The 21,554-nt window shown below is 54.6% G+C and overlaps 2 protein-coding genes across 2 annotated transcripts; both read right to left on the minus strand.

Annotated features, from left to right (window-relative positions):
* Positions 1–1,745: 1,745 nt before the first annotated feature.
* On the minus strand, positions 1,746–8,041 carry LOC144248347 (serine/threonine-protein kinase PAK 3-like). Its single transcript, XM_077790435.1, has 10 exons — positions 7,963–8,041; positions 5,321–5,392; positions 4,913–4,976; positions 4,236–4,284; positions 3,958–4,070; positions 3,651–3,768; positions 2,805–2,904; positions 2,324–2,520; positions 2,090–2,227; positions 1,746–1,847 (listed from the first exon to the last, which is right to left on the minus strand). Exons 1-10 carry the CDS (start codon positions 8,039–8,041, stop codon positions 1,746–1,748), a joined length of 1,032 nt encoding a protein of 343 aa, XP_077646561.1.
* Positions 8,042–10,959: 2,918 nt separating this feature from the next.
* On the minus strand, positions 10,960–17,255 carry LOC144248348 (serine/threonine-protein kinase PAK 3-like). Its single transcript, XM_077790436.1, has 10 exons — positions 17,177–17,255; positions 14,535–14,606; positions 14,127–14,190; positions 13,450–13,498; positions 13,172–13,284; positions 12,865–12,982; positions 12,019–12,118; positions 11,538–11,734; positions 11,304–11,441; positions 10,960–11,061 (listed from the first exon to the last, which is right to left on the minus strand). The coding sequence occupies exons 1-10, from the start codon at positions 17,253–17,255 to the stop codon at positions 10,960–10,962; spliced, it is 1,032 nt and encodes a 343-aa protein (XP_077646562.1).
* Between the last annotated feature and the right edge of the window lie 4,299 nt (positions 17,256–21,554).

The raw sequence follows: 21,554 nt of genomic DNA on the forward strand, positions 1-21,554 counted from the left end.
TTTCAATATCAATGCAATTGATGCAAGGCCCAGCACTATCTTCAAATTCTCTTGCTGAAACACTGCAGTAGTTACCCAGAAGGATTGCCTCCATTGGAAAGCATCTCATTTTCCCCATTTCCAAGTCCGCTCACATCAACCAGCGAATTGTAGGGCTTTAGAGAAGGAGGAATGACACGGTAGCATGGAAAGCCCAGTGCAGGCCCTCAGGCCCCCTTGAGCAGGGCGCTTTGGTGCCCCAGAGGTTCAAGAGAGGGAAGTGTAAGGAAGACGTGCCCTTTCGACCCTCCTTTACTCCTCAGCACCAAGTGACCGCCAGGAAACGGGGGACAGCCAGGCCAGGTCTCTCATCCTGACCCAGCGTGAGGGGCAGCTGGCACGGAGGGACACAATGGCACGGGGGGAAACATCTCTGCCAGGCAGGTGGGGCAGTGTGGGGCAGCTGTCGGGGAAGGTGTGTGGGGCAGGCCAGGGCCACTCTGGCAAGGGGGAGAGCCTTGGGGCGCTCGGAAGCAGCGCAAAGCCGTGAATGGGAGAGCCCGTCCGCAGCGCACAGCTTGGAAGGCACTGACCAGCTTAGGCACAGCGTGACACGCAAGGGAACACTCCAGGGCTCTGGGGGGTTTAGAGGTTTTATTGCCAGTCGTGCTGAAAGCAAGAGCTGGAACAGAGCATCTCCTGGTTACTTCACCATCTTCATCTTCCTCAATCTGTCCTCCAGGTGGCCAGTTCAGGCAGACAACTCGTGGGACATGCCTGCTCCAGATCTGCTCAATCCCACATTCTTCTTGGATAGCTCAATTCTTCTGATGACAATTCATTCATTTCTCCTTAAGGGATAATTCTGAGCTTCCCTACATCAACACTACTCTACTCTTTTCTAAACAATGCCTCATGAATGAAGCTTTCTATGGTCTCTAGTCCTAACTAAAGACAGCTAAGCTCAGAAAACCTCAAAACATTACATTTCCTATCTACAGCAGAGCTCCTCATAAAACTCAGGGGATGGCTGAAGCTCTGCCTATGCACGATCCATCCCCATTTCCCTCCCCTGAGCTGGCAGGGCACGAGGGCCTCCTCAGGCGCAGGCGTCTGCACACCAGTTTTCCTGCACTTGCTTTCCCCACTTGCGGTAAGCAAAGCTGCTTACCTCAGTGTGATCTCTGGGCCTCTGCAAGGGACTGTCCAGCTTAGCTAGAGCATGGCAAGGAAGGGAGTCTTCCAACGCTCGGCCTCTGTCAGAGTTTTATTGCCACTCTGGCTGAAACAAAGTGTCCCCTCACTACTTCTGCATCTTTATCACTCTGCCATGCAGCTGGCCTGATCAGGCTGACAGCTTGTAGCGCCTGCACAGTGCACTTCTGCTGCATCACAGCTGTTCCTCTCACAGCTTAATTCTGATTATGACAATTCATTCTTTTCTACTTAAAAGATAGCTCAGAACTTACCTAAATTAACACATTCTAAGCTAAACTATCCTCTACTATCTAAGCTATCTAGATTCTATAGTCCTTTGAAGTCACTCCCTCAATTTCCTAAATTTTTAAAAGTTAATCTTTTCAGGAAAAAAAAAAACCAACAACGGTTTAAATTGAACCCAGCTTAACTAAGAAAATTCCAAAACCATTACATTCCCTATCTACAGCACAGGCCCTTATTAAAAAGTCAGGGGATGGCTGAATCTCTGCCCAAACACAACACATCCCCTTGCCCCTGCTCGGAGCTGGCACGGCACAAGGGCCTCCTCAGGCGCAAGCGTCTCCTCTCCAGTCTTCCAGCACTTGCTTGGCTGAGGTGACCAGAGCAGCCAGGCTGGAGGCTGGCTCGCCTGAGGTCACAAACGGGTGCTGCCCGGAAGAAAAACCAAAAAGAAGGGAACCCCTGTTACTTTCCATGAGCACATCCTCACGGGCCCAAGCAGGACTCCTTGGCTGCCCAAAAGACACACCAAGAGGACGAAGGGCAGCACATTCCCCATGGGCCTTCCTCTCCTGGAAGCTGCCTCACCCACGCAGCCCACACTCCTCTTGATCCCTGGATGCAGGTGTCCTCAGCTCGCAGGGCTTTTTGCCCCTTTGCTTTTTCTCACCTGCAGGAGTTCCTGGGCAGACCAGCGCCTGTCCTCGTCTGCCTGCAGGCAGCAGCGCAGAAAGTCACGCAGGAGAGCCGAGTGGTGCCTGGGGTTCTGCAGTTTCGGGGGCCCGTTCATTTCTATCAGTTCAAAAACCTACAACACGTGGATGGAAGAGGACACTCTAGCTGCTCCTTTCCTAGCCACAACAGCTCTCTCCACACAGAGCCCCTTTTCTAAGCTGCACCTTACCCTGACACGGGCCATCCTCTCGTAAGGAGCTTCCCCTTCCACCATTTCCAGCCCCATGATCCCCAGGGACCAGATGTCCACTTTGGGGCCGTAGGCTTCTCCTCTCACCACTTCCGGGGCCATCCAGCTGGGAGTGCCCACTCTGGAGCTGCGCTTGCTGCGCTCAGGGCTGAGCTGAGCGCAGAGGCCAAAGTCAGCTGAGGAGAAAAACAAAGCCTGTCAAAGCCAGCCACCGCTGCCAAACCGGCCTAAAGGATGGCCCACTCCAAGCCTGCCAAGGCCATGCCCAGTCTAGCTGAAAAGGCAGCTGAGCTTGCCTTCCCCGTGGCTGGAGCCAGGGAAATAGGGCATTGGCCATTTCAGAAACACCCTCACGATTCACGCGCTGGCTGAGCAGCGCTTCTGGGGAAGTGGCAGTCACCAAAAAGCAGCCCCACAGCACACGCGGGGAACGCTGCCCCTGAGCAGGGGCGATACCCACCCAGCTTGACAGATCCGTCCATGCCCACGAGAACGTTGCCGCTCTTGATGTCCCTGTGGATGACTTGGCGGGAATGAAGGAAATGCAGTCCTTGCAGGCACTGAGAGAGAAAGGAGGGAAGGAAAGTTAACATTCAGCATCTGATTTGATCCCAGAAGAAAGGAAAGGGCTCCAAGAGGTTGACAGCTTTCTCAGGGAATTGTGAAGGAGGGAGCACTAGCACGGCGCTGTCAAGAGCAAGAGCTTGCTGCTTCAACACTCTTAGAAGTGCTTTGCATATTTCAAAGCGAAGGCATCTGAGCTCACACGAGTCCATCCTGCCATTGGTACCAAGCACGTGACCTTTGGCTGGCAAGCAGCATGGCAACGATTACATTGGAAGCCCTGTGGCAGCAGAGGAGGAAGCAGCACATTAGACCTGTTTCAGAATCCCTCGCCATCTGGGCTGCAATGCCGTGCTTTGAAGCTGAGGACATCCCCTTCGCCCTCGGCTTGAAATTCAGCCACCCGCATGCGGGCTTAGAACATCAAGGAATGTCGGACAGACGGACAGGCTCCAGACAAACATTCAGAGGCAAAGCTGAGAGGAGCAAACCAGGAAATGAAACAAGTGAGTGTGCACGAGCGCCAGAGGACGGACAGCATGGAAGAGTGCAAGAACAGAGCCTAAGGCATGCGGGGACTCCAGCAGGCAGTTCCCTTCAGATTAATGCTCTTTCTTCTGCTCTGTGTTGTGAGAGCAGCGCCAAAAGAAAGCCGGGGCCAAGAAATCTCTGCTCTCCTTAACCACCAGCTGACAAGAACCATCCTGGGCAGGCCAGGGGAAGCACAAGCGGGACGCCTCACCTCCCGACAGACGGCGCCTATCTCTCCTTCCTCCAGGTACACTGCCCTGAGCACATCGAACAACGTGCCGCCGTCCATGAACTCCATCACCAGCCAGAGCTCCGCATCCACCAGGTAGCTGAAAGAAGGAAACCACGGCATGGAGAGAGAGGAATGGGCACAGCTCAGGCACCCGAGGGCCTGACCCAGGCTTTTGCAACTGCTCTCTAAGCTACACATGCCAGAAGAGATTACTGAACGCCAGCTGCAAACTCCTCCCGTGCACATGCAGATGTCTAAAGCTACATAGACGTGAGAATACCCCAACCTGTCTAAGTAGCTGACAATATTGGGATTCCTGCTGTCCCTCATCACCAGGATTTCATTGACAGCCAGCTCCTCAGACATCTTCTCCTGAAGAGACATTATCTTGATGGCCACCTAAAGAGACATTGGCAACCATTAACTTGAGAAGTCGCTCCCTGCACGAGACCTCAAGGAACACGGAGCGAGCGCTCGTGCCATGACACAGCGAGCTGTGCCAAACTGCCCTGTTGCCAGACAGCAGAGCTTAGGGAGAAACTGCCGCGGATATGGACACTTTACCTGTTGTCCTGTGCTGGTGTCGAGGGCTTTATAAACAGCTCCAAAGCCCCTAGAAAGAAAAGGGCAGCAGAAAAAGCCCTTTATAGCCCTGGCAGTGAAAGCAAGCCTAGGCAGGAGATCTCCCTAGGCTGCCTGGACTCCTTAGAAAACGCCTGGCTGCGGCGTCTCTTCAGCCGGCAGCACGGCAGCCCACCAGCCCTCTGCCATGCCGGACAGGGAACACGGAGCTCCCACATGGAGACCAAGGACCCCTGCAAATCTCCAAGGCACACGCCCACTTGGTTCCATTCCAGTGGAAGGGGGGCTCCATCTCTCTGTGGCTTTGCGCACAGGTGTGCAAGTGGGTTTACATCTGGAGAAGACTAACTTGGAAAACACTGCCTTTAAGAACTGTCCTCAGGCAGCTCTTGAGTGGCAAGGTGCCCTTGGAGGCCATACAGACACAGGGCCAGGAGATCTTCCAGGTCCTGCTCCTCACTGCTGCAAGCAAGGCGTCGCTTGCATCAAGTTGTCTTTGCTGATGCTTCCTGACTGCTCTGACTGAGCCGTCCTGAGAGGTGGCAGGAGGCAAAGCCCGAGGCTGACCGTGTTTGGAGCTCGCCTGACTTCACGCTGGATATTGCACAAGCTGAAGACCCGGCCCATGGTTTGTTCTACGGAGCAGACGTCACACTTACCCTCGTCCAAGTTCTTCAAATGCCCTGTATTTCTTCATTGGCTCGCCCAGACTCACAATGCTCCCTGAGAAAGATAAAAGCAGTGCCAGGAGATCCCTTTCAACCGGAGGCCTTGCTGCCCGCACAATCCAAAATGCATGCCCACTGTCAGGAGCTTGAGAGCTCCCTGGGGCCCAGTCACTCGCGACGTGCCACGAAAGGCAGCCCAGGCAGAGCCAAGCCAGGCCCAGCTGCCCCCAGAGGCAGCAGGAACACCCCGAGCGCTCCCTCGCTGCCTCAAAGCACAACAACAGCTTCTGCAGAGAGGCCTCAGCGCCTCTGAGACCGAGGAGGAACTTGTGGCGCAGCCTGCACCGAGACACGCAGACAACGCACTGCTCTGGCAGACAAGAAACACGGCAGACGTACTCAGTGTCTTCAGGCCCTGCTCCTCTCTCATCTCGGGCTGCTGGGCTGGGCTGCTGGATGAAGTGCCGGCAGCTGGGGGACAGCCGGCTGCTGCAGGCGATGCCGGTCCAGCGGCACGTTGAATGGCAGAGCCTGTCTTGAGCTGGGACCAGAAAGGATTGCCCGTCAGAAGGGCGGCTGGCACAGACGCCCCGGAGAGCACACGGCAAAAGCAAGGCCTTCGGAAGATGCTGTCGGCCACCGCCAGGCCTCCTCAGCTGGGGGCTTTTGGACGTCCCCTTCCCAAAGGCAATGGGAAAACCACTCAGGCTACTTCGATACAGCCCCTCATGGCCACTTCCATGCTCCATCGTGCTGGCCTTTCTGCACAACGAGTGGAACTAGCCATTGATGGGCTTGCAAAGATCCGCACAGAGATCAGAGCAGGGCTCCAGAGCCTTGTTGCGGTTCTTCCTCCTCCTGTGTTTTCCTGGGCGATGAAATCACCCTGGAGTTGGCATGCAACTGTCTGAGCAGAAGCCCAGAGCGTGTCCCTTCTCTGATCCCTTTCACTCATTTCCCCTCTGTATTTCAGGCATTAGGGGGCGGCCCTTCGGGGATGCATTCCAGCCCTGCTGAGCCCCACCTGCCCTATACAATGCAGAGCCCTCTAGGATTCTCCTCACCAAACCCTGCTCTGACCATGTGCAAGTGAAGCACAGTCTACATTATGCCTGAACCTAAGTAGTCCATGGAGTGTGGCTTGTCCCTTCCAGAGGCCAGTGTTTCCCAAATATCCTGCAAGGCTGTCAGCTGAGTCTTTGGACCGCTCTGTCCGCTGGGCACAGGCAGCCCGCATCGCCAGGGGGCACAAGGGGCTCATTTCTACGCTGGGAATAATTGAATGCTGCCTCTTGTCTGATGCCAAGAGGCATTCTCGAGTCCTCTCAGCATCCCAGCAAAGTGATGCTCAAGTGTCAAAGTTCAGGACCCATTGGCCAGCGCTCCCTGGCTTGGCTGAAGCAGCACTAGGTCATGGCAGGCACACAGCCCCCAGCATCTTCAGCCGCAAGCAACAAGGGCTGGGGTTGAAGGCCTGGCTTGAAGCTTGGCCCTGCACCCAAGGCAGTGCCAGCCTCAGATGCCACTTACTGGCTCTGCAAGTTCAGCCTGTGGAGGGACAGCAGCTGGAGGCTTGCTGCTGTTTTGCTCCTCTTCAGCCTCTCCCTCAGTAAGAGTGCCAGCCAGACGAGGCGCTGACCCTGCGGCTGAGCCCTGCAGACAGGCAGAAGTGAGAGAGACTGGGAACAGCCAACCCTTGCAGCAGCTGCTTTCTACTGCGCTGGGAAAGCACCCAGAATAAGGGCAAATCATAGACTTGGATACAAGTGGCATTCTGAGTCATGAAAGCCCTCGGAAGATGGCTGAATGAGGTGCTACTGCCTCTTGCTGTGCATTTGATCTTCCATGCTGGCTGGAAGCAGCAAGACACCTTGGAGCTGTCACATTTGCTTTTCACCTCCTGAAAGGCTCTTGATGGGAAAATAAGGAAGGAGCCAGTGCTCCCTTTGCTACTGCTGCTGCCACCAGGCAGCTGGCCTTTCCTTCAGCCTCCCACGCTGGCACTCTACACTCTACTGCAACAGGCCAAGCTCACAGCTTGCTGCACAGTTCTTACACGCCAGCAACATCAGGGGTTCCTTTGCCACTCACCAAAGCACAGGCTTTTCTCCATCCACGTGTGAGGTGACCTGCAGGGAGCAAGGGAAAAGGAACCAGAGGCCCTTAGAAAAGTGCCTTTTGCTGGGGGCTCCCACAGCACAAGTCATTCCCAACGGAGAGCATTTCCCTTTCCCAACATGCCTCCAGGAGCAACAGCCCTTTCCCACAGCAAGCAAGAGAACAAACAAGGACACTAGAGTAGGCGCTGTCTACATTTGGGCCTCTTTTGCCAGGAAAGAAACAGAAACACGGCCAAGGAAATGCAACAGCTCAAGCAGTTTTTCCTCTTCTCTTCCCAGTATTTTATAGATCGTTTTTTAATTGCATGCACAAGCCATTCCCATCAATTGCTGGAAGACAATACAACAGCAAAGCTTCCATAAAGGACCCCTTTGCTGTGGCAGCTCTCCGCTGCAGCGGCCCCAGAACAGCTCCTGCCTTCAGCAGCAAACCCTAACTGGACTGGAGTTTGTGCTGCATCACCAGGGGAATGGCTACCTTGGCGCAGCCTAGAAAGGGTCAAGGCACACAGCCAAGGCCTCTAAATGGCAGCATTTGGAGCAAAAGGTGCTTTCCTTCACTCCTGGAGAGAGCCACAGGGTTTTGAGAAGTACTTCTGAGCATCTCCCCTCAGAGTCTACAATTTCCAGGTTGTCTTGGTTGAAGCAGCAAGCTGAGGAAATGACACACTCCACTGCCACGCGCTGTCCCGGGGAGGGAAGGCAAGCGCCGCAGGCTGCAAATTACATTGCAAACGCTCTGCACCTACCACCCAGTACAGATACCCCCTTCTTAGCTGATGCTGCTGGCAGGAGATTTACCAAACTGGTGCATCCTAACGGCAGTTTTGTTCCCTGATCAACTCGGTCACTACCGCGGCGTATAGAGCAGAGCGAAGCAAAAGCCAGGGGACGCCAGCCCCAGGATAAACCTTTACTTACGAGTCAGGTGGGTCAGGTAGTATCCAGAATAAGCAACGGTAAAGATGGTGCAAACCGCGGCACAGACCTGCCCGAACATCTTGGCCGTGCTCTGCTGCTTCGCACACTGAATGCCACCCAAGGGGTAAAGCAAGACTCCTCTCGGGGTGCAGGCCGTCTGCTGAGAACTCCTTGGTCACAAGGATCCTCCTGCAGGGAGCGAGCCGAAAAGCTGCTCTGGACAACCAGGCCTCGGGCTCACCGGGACATCGCTGTGCTGTGACGCGGCACTGTGACATGGCATCGCTCCCTTGACCTCACAATAGCAGCTGCTCTGGGTTTGTTGTGCCCAGCAACCGAACCTTCTGTATAGCTGACGCAAAAGAAAAGCCTGGGAAGTTCTGCTCAGTCGTGAAGCAGCAGAACGTGTCCTTCCATTCCATAAGCCAGAGCTCAAGGCGTCCCAGGGCAACTCAGAAGACACGGCGGCCCAGCCTGCACGCGAGAACAGAAAGCAAGTGTGCTTCTTCTCCCTGGCATCTTAGTTGGTTCTGAAAAGCCAACTTCTTCCATGACATGTAGGGGGAAAAAGAAGCAAAGAAAATAAATTTCCAGGAGTATTGCAGCGTGCAGATGCTTCTTGAGCACAGTGGTGCATGCTGATTTTTGCTCCCACTCCGTTTGCTGCACGGCCTCCCTTTTGTGGCAGGGAGATGCTGCCTTAGCTCTTGACACAAAGCTCCTCTTGTCCTGCTTGCTCTTTCTCTGGCCACTGAAAGCCTCAGAACAACCACAGGAGCTTTGCAGTGGTTCCTGGGCTGCCACAGTTGTGTTGGAGCTCTGGCAGCAGCCTGCAGCCCACTGCTCTGCAACGCCCTGCAGATGTCGAGCCCAAGGAAGGGCCCTTTGGAACAGGCCAAAGCCGCAGTCTCACAGATGTTTGCCCAGGCTCCATGCTCCCTGTAAGTTTCGTGGCGGACACTTGCACAGCCACATCCCAATGAAAATGAGTTGTAGTCATTCCCCTCTCTGTTAAAATCTTCAGCTAGACCCAGGAGCCAGCTTGAAAGCAGAAAGAAATTAGTGCGTGAGACGGCGGAAAAGTGCACGCAACTCCTCTGGAAATCAACTCGGTTCACCTGTAGAACAAGGATCCCAGACTTGCTTTCCTGGTGACTCAGCACCCACAAGTCCTCTGCTGGTGGACAGCACAGTCCAGTCTTTCAAGGAGCTTTACCCTGGGCTCCTCACACTTCAGAAGCTGAGCGTGGCGTTTCAATATCAATGCAATTGATGCAAGGCCCAGCACTATCTTCAAATTCTCTTGCTGAAACACTGCAGTAGTTACCCAGAAGGATTGCCTCCATTGGAAAGCATCTCATTTTCCCCATTTCCAAGTCCGCTCACATCAACCAGCGAATTGTAGGGCTTTAGAGAAGGAGGAATGACACGGTAGCATGGAAAGCCCAGTGCAGGCCCTCAGGCCCCCTTGAGCAGGGCGCTTTGGTGCCCCAGAGGTTCAAGAGAGGGAAGTGTAAGGAAGACGTGCCCTTTCGACCCTCCTTTACTCCTCAGCACCAAGTGACCGCCAGGAAACGGGGGACAGCCAGGCCAGGTCTCTCATCCTGACCCAGCGTGAGGGGCAGCTGGCACGGAGGGACACAATGGCACGGGGGGAAACATCTCTGCCAGGCAGGTGGGGCAGTGTGGGGCAGCTGTCGGGGAAGGTGTGTGGGGCAGGCCAGGGCCACTCTGGCAAGGGGGAGAGCCTTGGGGCGCTCGGAAGCAGCGCAAAGCCGTGAATGGGAGAGCCCGTCCGCAGCGCACAGCTTGGAAGGCACTGACCAGCTTAGGCACAGCGTGACACGCAAGGGAACACTCCAGGGCTCTGGGGGGTTTAGAGGTTTTATTGCCAGTCGTGCTGAAAGCAAGAGCTGGAACAGAGCATCTCCTGGTTACTTCACCATCTTCATCTTCCTCAATCTGTCCTCCAGGTGGCCAGTTCAGGCAGACAACTCGTGGGACATGCCTGCTCCAGATCTGCTCAATCCCACATTCTTCTTGGATAGCTCAATTCTTCTGATGACAATTCATTCATTTCTCCTTAAGGGATAATTCTGAGCTTCCCTACATCAACACTACTCTACTCTTTTCTAAACAATGCCTCATGAATGAAGCTTTCTATGGTCTCTAGTCCTAACTAAAGACAGCTAAGCTCAGAAAACCTCAAAACATTACATTTCCTATCTACAGCAGAGCTCCTCATAAAACTCAGGGGATGGCTGAAGCTCTGCCTATGCACGATCCATCCCCATTTCCCTCCCCTGAGCTGGCAGGGCACGAGGGCCTCCTCAGGCGCAGGCGTCTGCACACCAGTTTTCCTGCACTTGCTTTCCCCACTTGCGGTAAGCAAAGCTGCTTACCTCAGTGTGATCTCTGGGCCTCTGCAAGGGACTGTCCAGCTTAGCTAGAGCATGGCAAGGAAGGGAGTCTTCCAACGCTCGGCCTCTGTCAGAGTTTTATTGCCACTCTGGCTGAAACAAAGTGTCCCCTCACTACTTCTGCATCTTTATCACTCTGCCATGCAGCTGGCCTGATCAGGCTGACAGCTTGTAGCGCCTGCACAGTGCACTTCTGCTGCATCACAGCTGTTCCTCTCACAGCTTAATTCTGATTATGACAATTCATTCTTTTCTACTTAAAAGATAGCTCAGAACTTACCTAAATTAACACATTCTAAGCTAAACTATCCTCTACTATCTAAGCTATCTAGATTCTATAGTCCTTTGAAGTCACTCCCTCAATTTCCTAAATTTTTAAAAGTTAATCTTTTCAGGAAAAAAAAAAACCAACAACGGTTTAAATTGAACCCAGCTTAACTAAGAAAATTCCAAAACCATTACATTCCCTATCTACAGCACAGGCCCTTATTAAAAAGTCAGGGGATGGCTGAATCTCTGCCCAAACACAACACATCCCCTTGCCCCTGCTCGGAGCTGGCACGGCACAAGGGCCTCCTCAGGCGCAAGCGTCTCCTCTCCAGTCTTCCAGCACTTGCTTGGCTGAGGTGACCAGAGCAGCCAGGCTGGAGGCTGGCTCGCCTGAGGTCACAAACGGGTGCTGCCCGGAAGAAAAACCAAAAAGAAGGGAACCCCTGTTACTTTCCATGAGCACATCCTCACGGGCCCAAGCAGGACTCCTTGGCTGCCCAAAAGACACACCAAGAGGACGAAGGGCAGCACATTCCCCATGGGCCTTCCTCTCCTGGAAGCTGCCTCACCCACGCAGCCCACACTCCTCTTGATCCCTGGATGCAGGTGTCCTCAGCTCGCAGGGCTTTTTGCCCCTTTGCTTTTTCTCACCTGCAGGAGTTCCTGGGCAGACCAGCGCCTGTCCTCGTCTGCCTGCAGGCAGCAGCGCAGAAAGTCACGCAGGAGAGCCGAGTGGTGCCTGGGGTTCTGCAGTTTCGGGGGCCCGTTCATTTCTATCAGTTCAAAAACCTACAACACGTGGATGGAAGAGGACACTCTAGCTGCTCCTTTCCTAGCCACAACAGCTCTCTCCACACAGAGCCCCCTTTCTAAGCTGCACCTTACCCTGACACGGGCCATCCTCTCGTAAGGAGCTTCCCCTTCCACCATTTCCAGCCCCATGATCCCCAGGGACCAGATGTCCACTTTGGGGCCGTAGGCTTCTCCTCTCACCACTTCCGGGGCCATCCAGCTGGGAGTGCCCACTCTGGAGCTGCGCTTGCTGCGCTCAGGGCTGAGCTGAGCGCAGAGGCCAAAGTCAGCTGAGGAGAAAAACAAAGCCTGTCAAAGCCAGCCACCGCTGCCAAACCGGCCTAAAGGATGGCCCACTCCAAGCCTGCCAAGGCCATGCCCAGTCTAGCTGAAAAGGCAGCTGAGCTTGCCTTCCCCGTGGCTGGAGCCAGGGAAATAGGGCATTGGCCATTTCAGAAACACCCTCACGATTCACGCGCTGGCTGAGCAGCGCTTCTGGGGAAGTGGCAGTCACCAAAAAGCAGCCCCACAGCACACGCGGGGAACGCTGCCCCTGAGCAGGGGCGATACCCACCCAGCTTGACAGATCCGTCCATGCCCACGAGAACGTTGCCGCTCTTGATGTCCCTGTGGATGACTTGGCGGGAATGAAGGAAATGCAGTCCTTGCAGGCACTGAGAGAGAAAGGAGGGAAGGAAAGTTAACATTCAGCATCTGATTTGATCCCAGAAGAAAGGAAAGGGCTCCAAGAGGTTGACAGCTTTCTCAGGGAATTGTGAAGGAGGGAGCACTAGCACGGCGCTGTCAAGAGCAAGAGCTTGCTGCTTCAACACTCTTAGAAGTGCTTTGCATATTTCAAAGCGAAGGCATCTGAGCTCACACGAGTCCATCCTGCCATTGGTACCAAGCACGTGACCTTTGGCTGGCAAGCAGCATGGCAACGATTACATTGGAAGCCCTGTGGCAGCAGAGGAGGAAGCAGCACATTAGACCTGTTTCAGAATCCCTCGCCATCTGGGCTGCAATGCCGTGCTTTGAAGCTGAGGACATCCCCTTCGCCCTCGGCTTGAAATTCAGCCACCCGCATGCGGGCTTAGAACATCAAGGAATGTCGGACAGACGGACAGGCTCCAGACAAACATTCAGAGGCAAAGCTGAGAGGAGCAAACCAGGAAATGAAACAAGTGAGTGTGCACGAGCGCCAGAGGACGGACAGCATGGAAGAGTGCAAGAACAGAGCCTAAGGCATGCGGGGACTCCAGCAGGCAGTTCCCTTCAGATTAATGCTCTTTCTTCTGCTCTGTGTTGTGAGAGCAGCGCCAAAAGAAAGCCGGGGCCAAGAAATCTCTGCTCTCCTTAACCACCAGCTGACAAGAACCATCCTGGGCAGGCCAGGGGAAGCACAAGCGGGACGCCTCACCTCCCGACAGACGGCGCCTATCTCTCCTTCCTCCAGGTACACTGCCCTGAGCACATCGAACAACGTGCCGCCGTCCATGAACTCCATCACCAGCCAGAGCTCCGCATCCACCAGGTAGCTGAAAGAAGGAAACCACGGCATGGAGAGAGAGGAATGGGCACAGCTCAGGCACCCGAGGGCCTGACCCAGGCTTTTGCAACTGCTCTCCAAGCTACACATGCCAGAAGAGATTACTGAACGCCAGCTGCAAACTCCTCCCGTGCACATGCAGATGTCTAAAGCTACATAGACGTGAGAATACCCCAACCTGTCTAAGTAGCTGACAATATTGGGATTCCTGCTGTCCCTCATCACCAGGATTTCATTGACAGCCAGCTCCTCAGACATCTTCTCCTGAAGAGACATTATCTTGATGGCCACCTAAAGAGACATTGGCAACCATTAACTTGAGAAGTCGCTCCCTGCACGAGACCTCAAGGAACACGGAGCGAGCGCTCGTGCCATGACACAGCGAGCTGTGCCAAACTGCCCTGTTGCCAGACAGCAGAGCTTAGGGAGAAACTGCCGCGGGTATGGACACTTTACCTGTTGTCCTGTGCTGGTGTCGAGGGCTTTATAAACAGCTCCAAAGCCCCTAGAAAGAAAAGGGCAGCAGAAAAAGCCCTTTATAGCCCTGGCAGTGAAAGCAAGCCTAGGCAGGAGATCTCCCTAGGCTGCCTGGACTCCTTAGAAAACGCCTGGCTGCGGCGTCTCTTCAGCCGGCAGCACGGCAGCCCACCAGCCCTCTGCCATGCCGGACAGGGAACACGGAGCTCCCACATGGAGACCAAGGACCCCTGCAAATCTCCAAGGCACACGCCCACTTGGTTCCATTCCAGTGGAAGGGGGGCTCCATCTCTCTGTGGCTTTGCGCACAGGTGTGCAAGTGGGTTTACATCTGGAGAAGACTAACTTGGAAAACACTGCCTTTAAGAACTGTCCTCAGGCAGCTCTTGAGTGGCAAGGTGCCCTTGGAGGCCATACAGACACAGGGCCAGGAGATCTTCCAGGTCCTGCTCCTCACTGCTGCAAGCAAGGCGTCGCTTGCATCAAGTTGTCTTTGCTGATGCTTCCTGACTGCTCTGACTGAGCCGTCCTGAGAGGTGGCAGGAGGCAAAGCCCGAGGCTGACCGTGTTTGGAGCTCGCCTGACTTCACGCTGGATATTGCACAAGCTGAAGACCCGGCCCATGGTTTGTTCTACGGAGCAGACGTCACACTTACCCTCGTCCAAGTTCTTCAAATGCCCTGTATTTCTTCATTGGCTCGCCCAGACTCACAATGCTCCCTGAGAAAGATAAAAGCAGTGCCAGGAGATCCCTTTCAACCGGAGGCCTTGCTGCCCGCACAATCCAAAATGCATGCCCACTGTCAGGAGCTTGAGAGCTCCCTGGGGCCCAGTCACTCGCGACGTGCCACGAAAGGCAGCCCAGGCAGAGCCAAGCCAGGCCCAGCTGCCCCCAGAGGCAGCAGGAACACCCCGAGCGCTCCCTCGCTGCCTCAAAGCACAACAACAGCTTCTGCAGAGAGGCCTCAGCGCCTCTGAGACCGAGGAGGAACTTGTGGCGCAGCCTGCACCGAGACACGCAGACAACGCACTGCTCTGGCAGACAAGAAACACGGCAGACGTACTCAGTGTCTTCAGGCCCTGCTCCTCTCTCATCTCGGGCTGCTGGGCTGGGCTGCTGGATGAAGTGCCGGCAGCTGGGGGACAGCCGGCTGCTGCAGGCGATGCCGGTCCAGCGGCACGTTGAATGGCAGAGCCTGTCTTGAGCTGGGACCAGAAAGGATTGCCCGTCAGAAGGGCGGCTGGCACAGACGCCCCGGAGAGCACACGGCAAAAGCAAGGCCTTCGGAAGATGCTGTCGGCCACCGCCAGGCCTCCTCAGCTGGGGGCTTTTGGACGTCCCCTTCCCAAAGGCAATGGGAAAACCACTCAGGCTACTTCGATACAGCCCCTCATGGCCACTTCCATGCTCCATCGTGCTGGCCTTTCTGCACAACGAGTGGAACTAGCCATTGATGGGCTTGCAAAGATCCGCACAGAGATCAGAGCAGGGCTCCAGAGCCTTGTTGCGGTTCTTCCTCCTCCTGTGTTTTCCTGGGCGATGAAATCACCCTGGAGTTGGCATGCAACTGTCTGAGCAGAAGCCCAGAGCGTGTCCCTTCTCTGATCCCTTTCACTCATTTCCCCTCTGTATTTCAGGCATTAGGGGGCGGCCCTTCGGGGATGCATTCCAGCCCTGCTGAGCCCCACCTGCCCTATACAATGCAGAGCCCTCTAGGATTCTCCTCACCAAACCCTGCTCTGACCATGTGCAAGTGAAGCACAGTCTACATTATGCCTGAACCTAAGTAGTCCATGGAGTGTGGCTTGTCCCTTCCAGAGGCCAGTGTTTCCCAAATATCCTGCAAGGCTGTCAGCTGAGTCTTTGGACCGCTCTGTCCGCTGGGCACAGGCAGCCCGCATCGCCAGGGGGCACAAGGGGCTCATTTCTACGCTGGGAATAATTGAATGCTGCCTCTTGTCTGATGCCAAGAGGCATTCTCGAGTCCTCTCAGCATCCCAGCAAAGTGATGCTCAAGTGTCAAAGTTCAGGACCCACTGGCCAGCGCTCCCTGGCTTGGCTGAAGCAGCACTAGGTCATGGCAGGCACACAGCCCCCAGCATCTTCAGCCGCAAGCAACAAGGGCTGGGGTTGAAGGCCTGGCTTGAAGCTTGGCCCTGCACCCAAGGCAGTGCCAGCCTCAGATGCCACTTACTGGCTCTGCAAGTTCAGCCTGTGGAGGGACAGCAGCTGGAGGCTTGCTGCTGTTTTGCTCCTCTTCAGCCTCTCCCTCAGTAAGAGTGCCAGCCAGACGAGGCGCTGACCCTGCGGCTGAGCCCTGCAGACAGGCAGAAGTGAGAGAGACTGGGAACAGCCAACCCTTGCAGCAGCTGCTTTCTACTGCGCTGGGAAAGCACCCAGAATAAGGGCAAATCATAGACTTGGATACAAGTGGCATTCTGAGTCATGAAAGCCCTCGGAAGATGGCTGAATGAGGTGCTACTGCCTCTTGCTGTGCATTTGATCTTCCATGCTGGCTGGAAGCAGCAAGACACCTTGGAGCTGTCACATTTGCTTTTCACCTCCTGAAAGGCTCTTGATGGGAAAATAAGGAAGGAGCCAGTGCTCCCTTTGCTACTGCTGCTGCCACCAGGCAGCTGGCCTTTCCTTCAGCCTCCCACGCTGGCACTCTACACTCTACTGCAACAGGCCAAGCTCACAGCTTGCTGCACAGTTCTTACACGCCAGCAACATCAGGGGTTCCTTTGCCACTCACCAAAGCACAGGCTTTTCTCCATCCACGTGTGAGGTGACCTGCAGGGAGCAAGGGAAAAGGAACCAGAGGCCCTTAGAAAAGTGCCTTTTGCTGGGGGCTCCCACAGCACAAGTCATTCCCAACGGAGAGCATTTCCCTTTCCCAACATGCCTCCAGGAGCAACAGCCCTTTCCCACAGCAAGCAAGAGAACAAACAAGGACACTAGAGTAGGCGCTGTCTACATTTGGGCCTCTTTTGCCAGGAAAGAAACAGAAACACGGCCAAGGAAATGCAACAGCTCAAGCAGTTTTTCCTCTTCTCTTCCCAGTATTTTATAGATCGTTTTTTAATTGCATGCACAAGCCATTCCCATCAATTGCTGGAAGACAATACAACAGCAAAGCTTCCATAAAGGACCCCTTTGCTGTGGCAGCTCTCCGCTGCAGCGGCCCCAGAACAGCTCCTGCCTTCAGCAGCAAACCCTAACTGGACTGGAGTTTGTGCTGCATCACCAGGGGAATGGCTACCTTGGCGCAGCCTAGAAAGGGTCAAGGCACACAGCCAAGGCCTCTAAATGGCAGCATTTGGAGCAAAAGGTGCTTTCCTTCACTCCTGGAGAGAGCCACAGGGTTTTGAGAAGTACTTCTGAGCATCTCCCCTCAGAGTCTACAATTTCCAGGTTGTCTTGGTTGAAGCAGCAAGCTGAGGAAATGACACACTCCACTGCCACGCGCTGTCCCGGGGAGGGAAGGCAAGCGCCGCAGGCTGCAAATTACATTGCAAACGCTCTGCACCTACCACCCAGTACAGATACCCCCTTCTTAGCTGATGCTGCTGGCAGGAGATTTACCAAACTGGTGCATCCTAACGGCAGTTTTGTTCCCTGATCAACTCGGTCACTACCGCGGCGTATAGAGCAGAGCGAAGCAAAAGCCAGGGGACGCCAGCCCCAGGATAAACCTTTACTTACGAGTCAGGTGGGTCAGGTAGTATCCAGAATAAGCAACGGTAAAGATGGTGCAAACCGCGGCACAGACCTGCCCGAACATCTTGGCCGTGCTCTGCTGCTTCGCACACTGAATGCCACCCAAGGGGTAAAGCAAGACTCCTCTCGGGGTGCAGGCCGTCTGCTGAGAACTCCTTGGTCACAAGGATCCTCCTGCAGGGAGCGAGCCGAAAAGCTGCTCTGGACAACCAGGCCTCGGGCTCACCGGGACATCGCTGTGCTGTGACGCGGCACTGTGACATGGCATCGCTCCCTTGACCTCACAATAGCAGCTGCTCTGGGTTTGTTGTGCCCAGCAACCGAACCTTCTGTATAGCTGACGCAAAAGAAAAGCCTGGGAAGTTCTGCTCAGTCGTGAAGCAGCAGAACGTGTCCTTCCATTCCATAAGCCAGAGCTCAAGGCGTCCCAGGGCAACTCAGAAGACACGGCGGCCCAGCCTGCACGCGAGAACAGAAAGCAAGTGTGCTTCTTCTCCCTGGCATCTTAGTTGGTTCTGAAAAGCCAACTTCTTCCATGACATGTAGGGGGAAAAAGAAGCAAAGAAAATAAATTTCCAGGAGTATTGCAGCGTGCAGATGCTTCTTGAGCACAGTGGTGCATGCTGATTTTTGCTCCCACTCCGTTTGCTGCACGGCCTCCCTTTTGTGGCAGGGAGATGCTGCCTTAGCTCTTGACACAAAGCTCCTCTTGTCCTGCTTGCTCTTTCTCTGGCCACTGAAAGCCTCAGAACAACCACAGGAGCTTTGCAGTGGTTCCTGGGCTGCCACAGTTGTGTTGGAGCTCTGGCAGCAGCCTGCAGCCCACTGCTCTGCAACGCCCTGCAGATGTCGAGCCCAAGGAAGGGCCCTTTGGAACAGGCCAAAGCCGCAGTCTCACAGATGTTTGCCCAGGCTCCATGCTCCCTGTAAGTTTCGTGGCGGACACTTGCACAGCCACATCCCAATGAAAATGAGTTGTAGTCATTCCCCTCTCTGTTAAAATCTTCAGCTAGACCCAGGAGCCAGCTTGAAAGCAGAAAGAAATTAGTGCGTGAGACGGCGGAAAAGTGCACGCAACTCCTCTGGAAATCAACTCGGTTCACCTGTAGAACAAGGATCCCAGACTTGCTTTCCTGGTGACTCAGCACCCACAAGTCCTCTGCTGGTGGACAGCACAGTCCAGTCTTTCAAGGAGCTTTACCCTGGGCTCCTCACACTTCAGAAGCTGAGCGTGGCGTTTCAATATCAATGCAATTGATGCAAGGCCCAGCACTATCTTCAAATTCTCTTGCTGAAACACTGCAGTAGTTACCCAGAAGGATTGCCTCCATTGGAAAGCATCTCATTTTCCCCATTTCCAAGTCCGCTCACATCAACCAGCGAATTGTAGGGCTTTAGAGAAGGAGGAATGACACGGTAGCATGGAAAGCCCAGTGCAGGCCCTCAGGCCCCCTTGAGCAGGGCGCTTTGGTGCCCCAGAGGTTCAAGAGAGGGAAGTGTAAGGAAGACGTGCCCTTTCGACCCTCCTTTACTCCTCAGCACCAAGTGACCGCCAGGAAACGGGGGACAGCCAGGCCAGGTCTCTCATCCTGACCCAGCGTGAGGGGCAGCTGGCACGGAGGGACACAATGGCACGGGGGGAAACATCTCTGCCAGGCAGGTGGGGCAGTGTGGGGCAGCTGTCGGGGAAGGTGTGTGGGGCAGGCCAGGGCCACTCTGGCAAGGGGGAGAGCCTTGGGGCGCTCGGAAGCAGCGCAAAGCCGTGAATGGGAGAGCCCGTCCGCAGCGCACAGCTTGGAAGGCACTGACCAGCTTAGGCACAGCGTGACACGCAAGGGAACACTCCAGGGCTCTGGGGGGTTTAGAGGTTTTATTGCCAGTCGTGCTGAAAGCAAGAGCTGGAACAGAGCATCTCCTGGTTACTTCACCATCTTCATCTTCCTCAATCTGTCCTCCAGGTGGCCAGTTCAGGCAGACAACTCGTGGGACATGCCTGCTCCAGATCTGCTCAATCCCACATTCTTCTTGGATAGCTCAATTCTTCTGATGACAATTCATTCATTTCTCCTTAAGGGATAATTCTGAGCTTCCCTACATCAACACTACTCTACTCTTTTCTAAACAATGCCTCATGAATGAAGCTTTCTATGGTCTCTAGTCCTAACTAAAGACAGCTAAGCTCAGAAAACCTCAAAACATTACATTTCCTATCTACAGCAGAGCTCCTCATAAAACTCAGGGGATGGCTGAAGCTCTGCCTATGCACGATCCATCCCCATTTCCCTCCCCTGAGCTGGCAGGGCACGAGGGCCTCCTCAGGCGCAGGCGTCTGCACACCAGTTTTCCTGCACTTGCTTTCCCCACTTGCGGTAAGCAAAGCTGCTTACCTCAGTGTGATCTCTGGGCCTCTGCAAGGGACTGTCCAGCTTAGCTAGAGCATGGCAAGGAAGGGAGTCTTCCAACGCTCGGCCTCTGTCAGAGTTTTATTGCCACTCTGGCTGAAACAAAGTGTCCCCTCACTACTTCTGCATCTTTATCACTCTGCCATGCAGCTGGCCTGATCAGGCTGACAGCTTGTAGCGCCTGCACAGTGCACTTCTGCTGCATCACAGCTGTTCCTCTCACAGCTTAATTCTGATTATGACAATTCATTCTTTTCTACTTAAAAGATAGCTCAGAACTTACCTAAATTAACACATTCTAAGCTAAACTATCCTCTACTATCTAAGCTATCTAGATTCTATAGTCCTTTGAAGTCACTCCCTCAATTTCCTAAATTTTTAAAAGTTAATCTTTTCAGGAAAAAAAAAAACCAACAACGGTTTAAATTGAACCCAGCTTAACTAAGAAAATTCCAAAACCATTACATTCCCTATCTACAGCACAGGCCCTTATTAAAAAGTCAGGGGATGGCTGAATCTCTGCCCAAACACAACACATCCCCTTGCCCCTGCTCGGAGCTGGCACGGCACAAGGGCCTCCTCAGGCGCAAGCGTCTCCTCTCCAGTCTTCCAGCACTTGCTTGGCTGAGGTGACCAGAGCAGCCAGGCTGGAGGCTGGCTCGCCTGAGGTCACAAACGGGTGCTGCCCGGAAGAAAAACCAAAAAGAAGGGAACCCCTGTTACTTTCCATGAGCACATCCTCACGGGCCCAAGCAGGACTCCTTGGCTGCCCAAAAGACACACCAAGAGGACGAAGGGCAGCACATTCCCCATGGGCCTTCCTCTCCTGGAAGCTGCCTCACCCACGCAGCCCACACTCCTCTTGATCCCTGGATGCAGGTGTCCTCAGCTCGCAGGGCTTTTTGCCCCTTTGCTTTTTCTCACCTGCAGGAGTTCCTGGGCAGACCAGCGCCTGTCCTCGTCTGCCTGCAGGCAGCAGCGCAGAAAGTCACGCAGGAGAGCCGAGTGGTGCCTGGGGTTCTGCAGTTTCGGGGGCCCGTTCATTTCTATCAGTTCAAAAACCTACAACACGTGGATGGAAGAGGACACTCTAGCTGCTCCTTTCCTAGCCACAACAGCTCTCTCCACACAGAGCCCCTTTTCTAAGCTGCACCTTACCCTGACACGGGCCATCCTCTCGTAAGGAGCTTCCCCTTCCACCATTTCCAGCCCCATGATCCCCAGGGACCAGATGTCCACTTTGGGGCCGTAGGCTTCTCCTCTCACCACTTCCGGGGCCATCCAGCTGGGAGTGCCCACTCTGGAGCTGCGCTTGCTGCGCTCAGGGCTGAGCTGAGCGCAGAGGCCAAAGTCAGCTGAGGAGAAAAACAAAGCCTGTCAAAGCCAGCCACCGCTGCCAAACCGGCCTAAAGGATGGCCCACTCCAAGCCTGCCAAGGCCATGCCCAGTCTAGCTGAAAAGGCAGCTGAGCTTGCCTTCCCCGTGGCTGGAGCCAGGGAAATAGGGCATTGGCCATTTCAGAAACACCCTCACGATTCACGCGCTGGCTGAGCAGCGCTTCTGGGGAAGTGGCAGTCACCAAAAAGCAGCCCCACAGCACACGCGGGGAACGCTGCCCCTGAGCAGGGGCGATACCCACCCAGCTTGACAGATCCGTCCATGCCCACGAGAACGTTGCCGCTCTTGATGTCCCTGTGGATGACTTGGCGGGAATGAAGGAAATGCAGTCCTTGCAGGCACTGAGAGAGAAAGGAGGGAAGGAAAGTTAACATTCAGCATCTGATTTGATCCCAGAAGAAAGGAAAGGGCTCCAAGAGGTTGACAGCTTTCTCAGGGAATTGTGAAGGAGGGAGCACTAGCACGGCGCTGTCAAGAGCAAGAGCTTGCTGCTTCAACACTCTTAGAAGTGCTTTGCATATTTCAAAGCGAAGGCATCTGAGCTCACACGAGTCCATCCTGCC

The sequence above is a fragment of the Lonchura striata genome, chromosome Z (assembly GCF_046129695.1).
Source record: "Lonchura striata isolate bLonStr1 chromosome Z, bLonStr1.mat, whole genome shotgun sequence".
Lineage (NCBI taxonomy): Eukaryota > Metazoa > Chordata > Aves > Passeriformes > Estrildidae > Lonchura > Lonchura striata.

Bases quoted from the DNA above. Each gene is read 5' to 3' on its own strand.
- LOC144248347 (XM_077790435.1), bottom strand. From the start codon at position 8,041: ATGTTCGGGCAGGTCTGTGCCGCGGTTTGCACCATCTTTACCGTTGCT. The intron at 4,285-4,912 runs GTAAGTGTGACG...TTTTCTTTCTAG, and splicing joins TTTGAAGAACTTGGACGAGG to GGGCTTTGGAGCTGTTTATA. The intron at 1,848-2,089 runs GTGAGAAAAAGC...TCTTCCGGGCAG, and splicing joins CTGCCCAGGAACTCCTGCAG to CACCCGTTTGTGACCTCAGG.
- LOC144248348 (XM_077790436.1), bottom strand. From the start codon at position 17,255: ATGTTCGGGCAGGTCTGTGCCGCGGTTTGCACCATCTTTACCGTTGCT. The intron at 12,983-13,171 runs GTTGGGGTATTC...TCCTTCTTTCAG, and splicing joins ATTGTCAGCTACTTAGACAG to CTACCTGGTGGATGCGGAGC. The intron at 11,062-11,303 runs GTGAGAAAAAGC...TCTTCCGGGCAG, and splicing joins CTGCCCAGGAACTCCTGCAG to CACCCGTTTGTGACCTCAGG.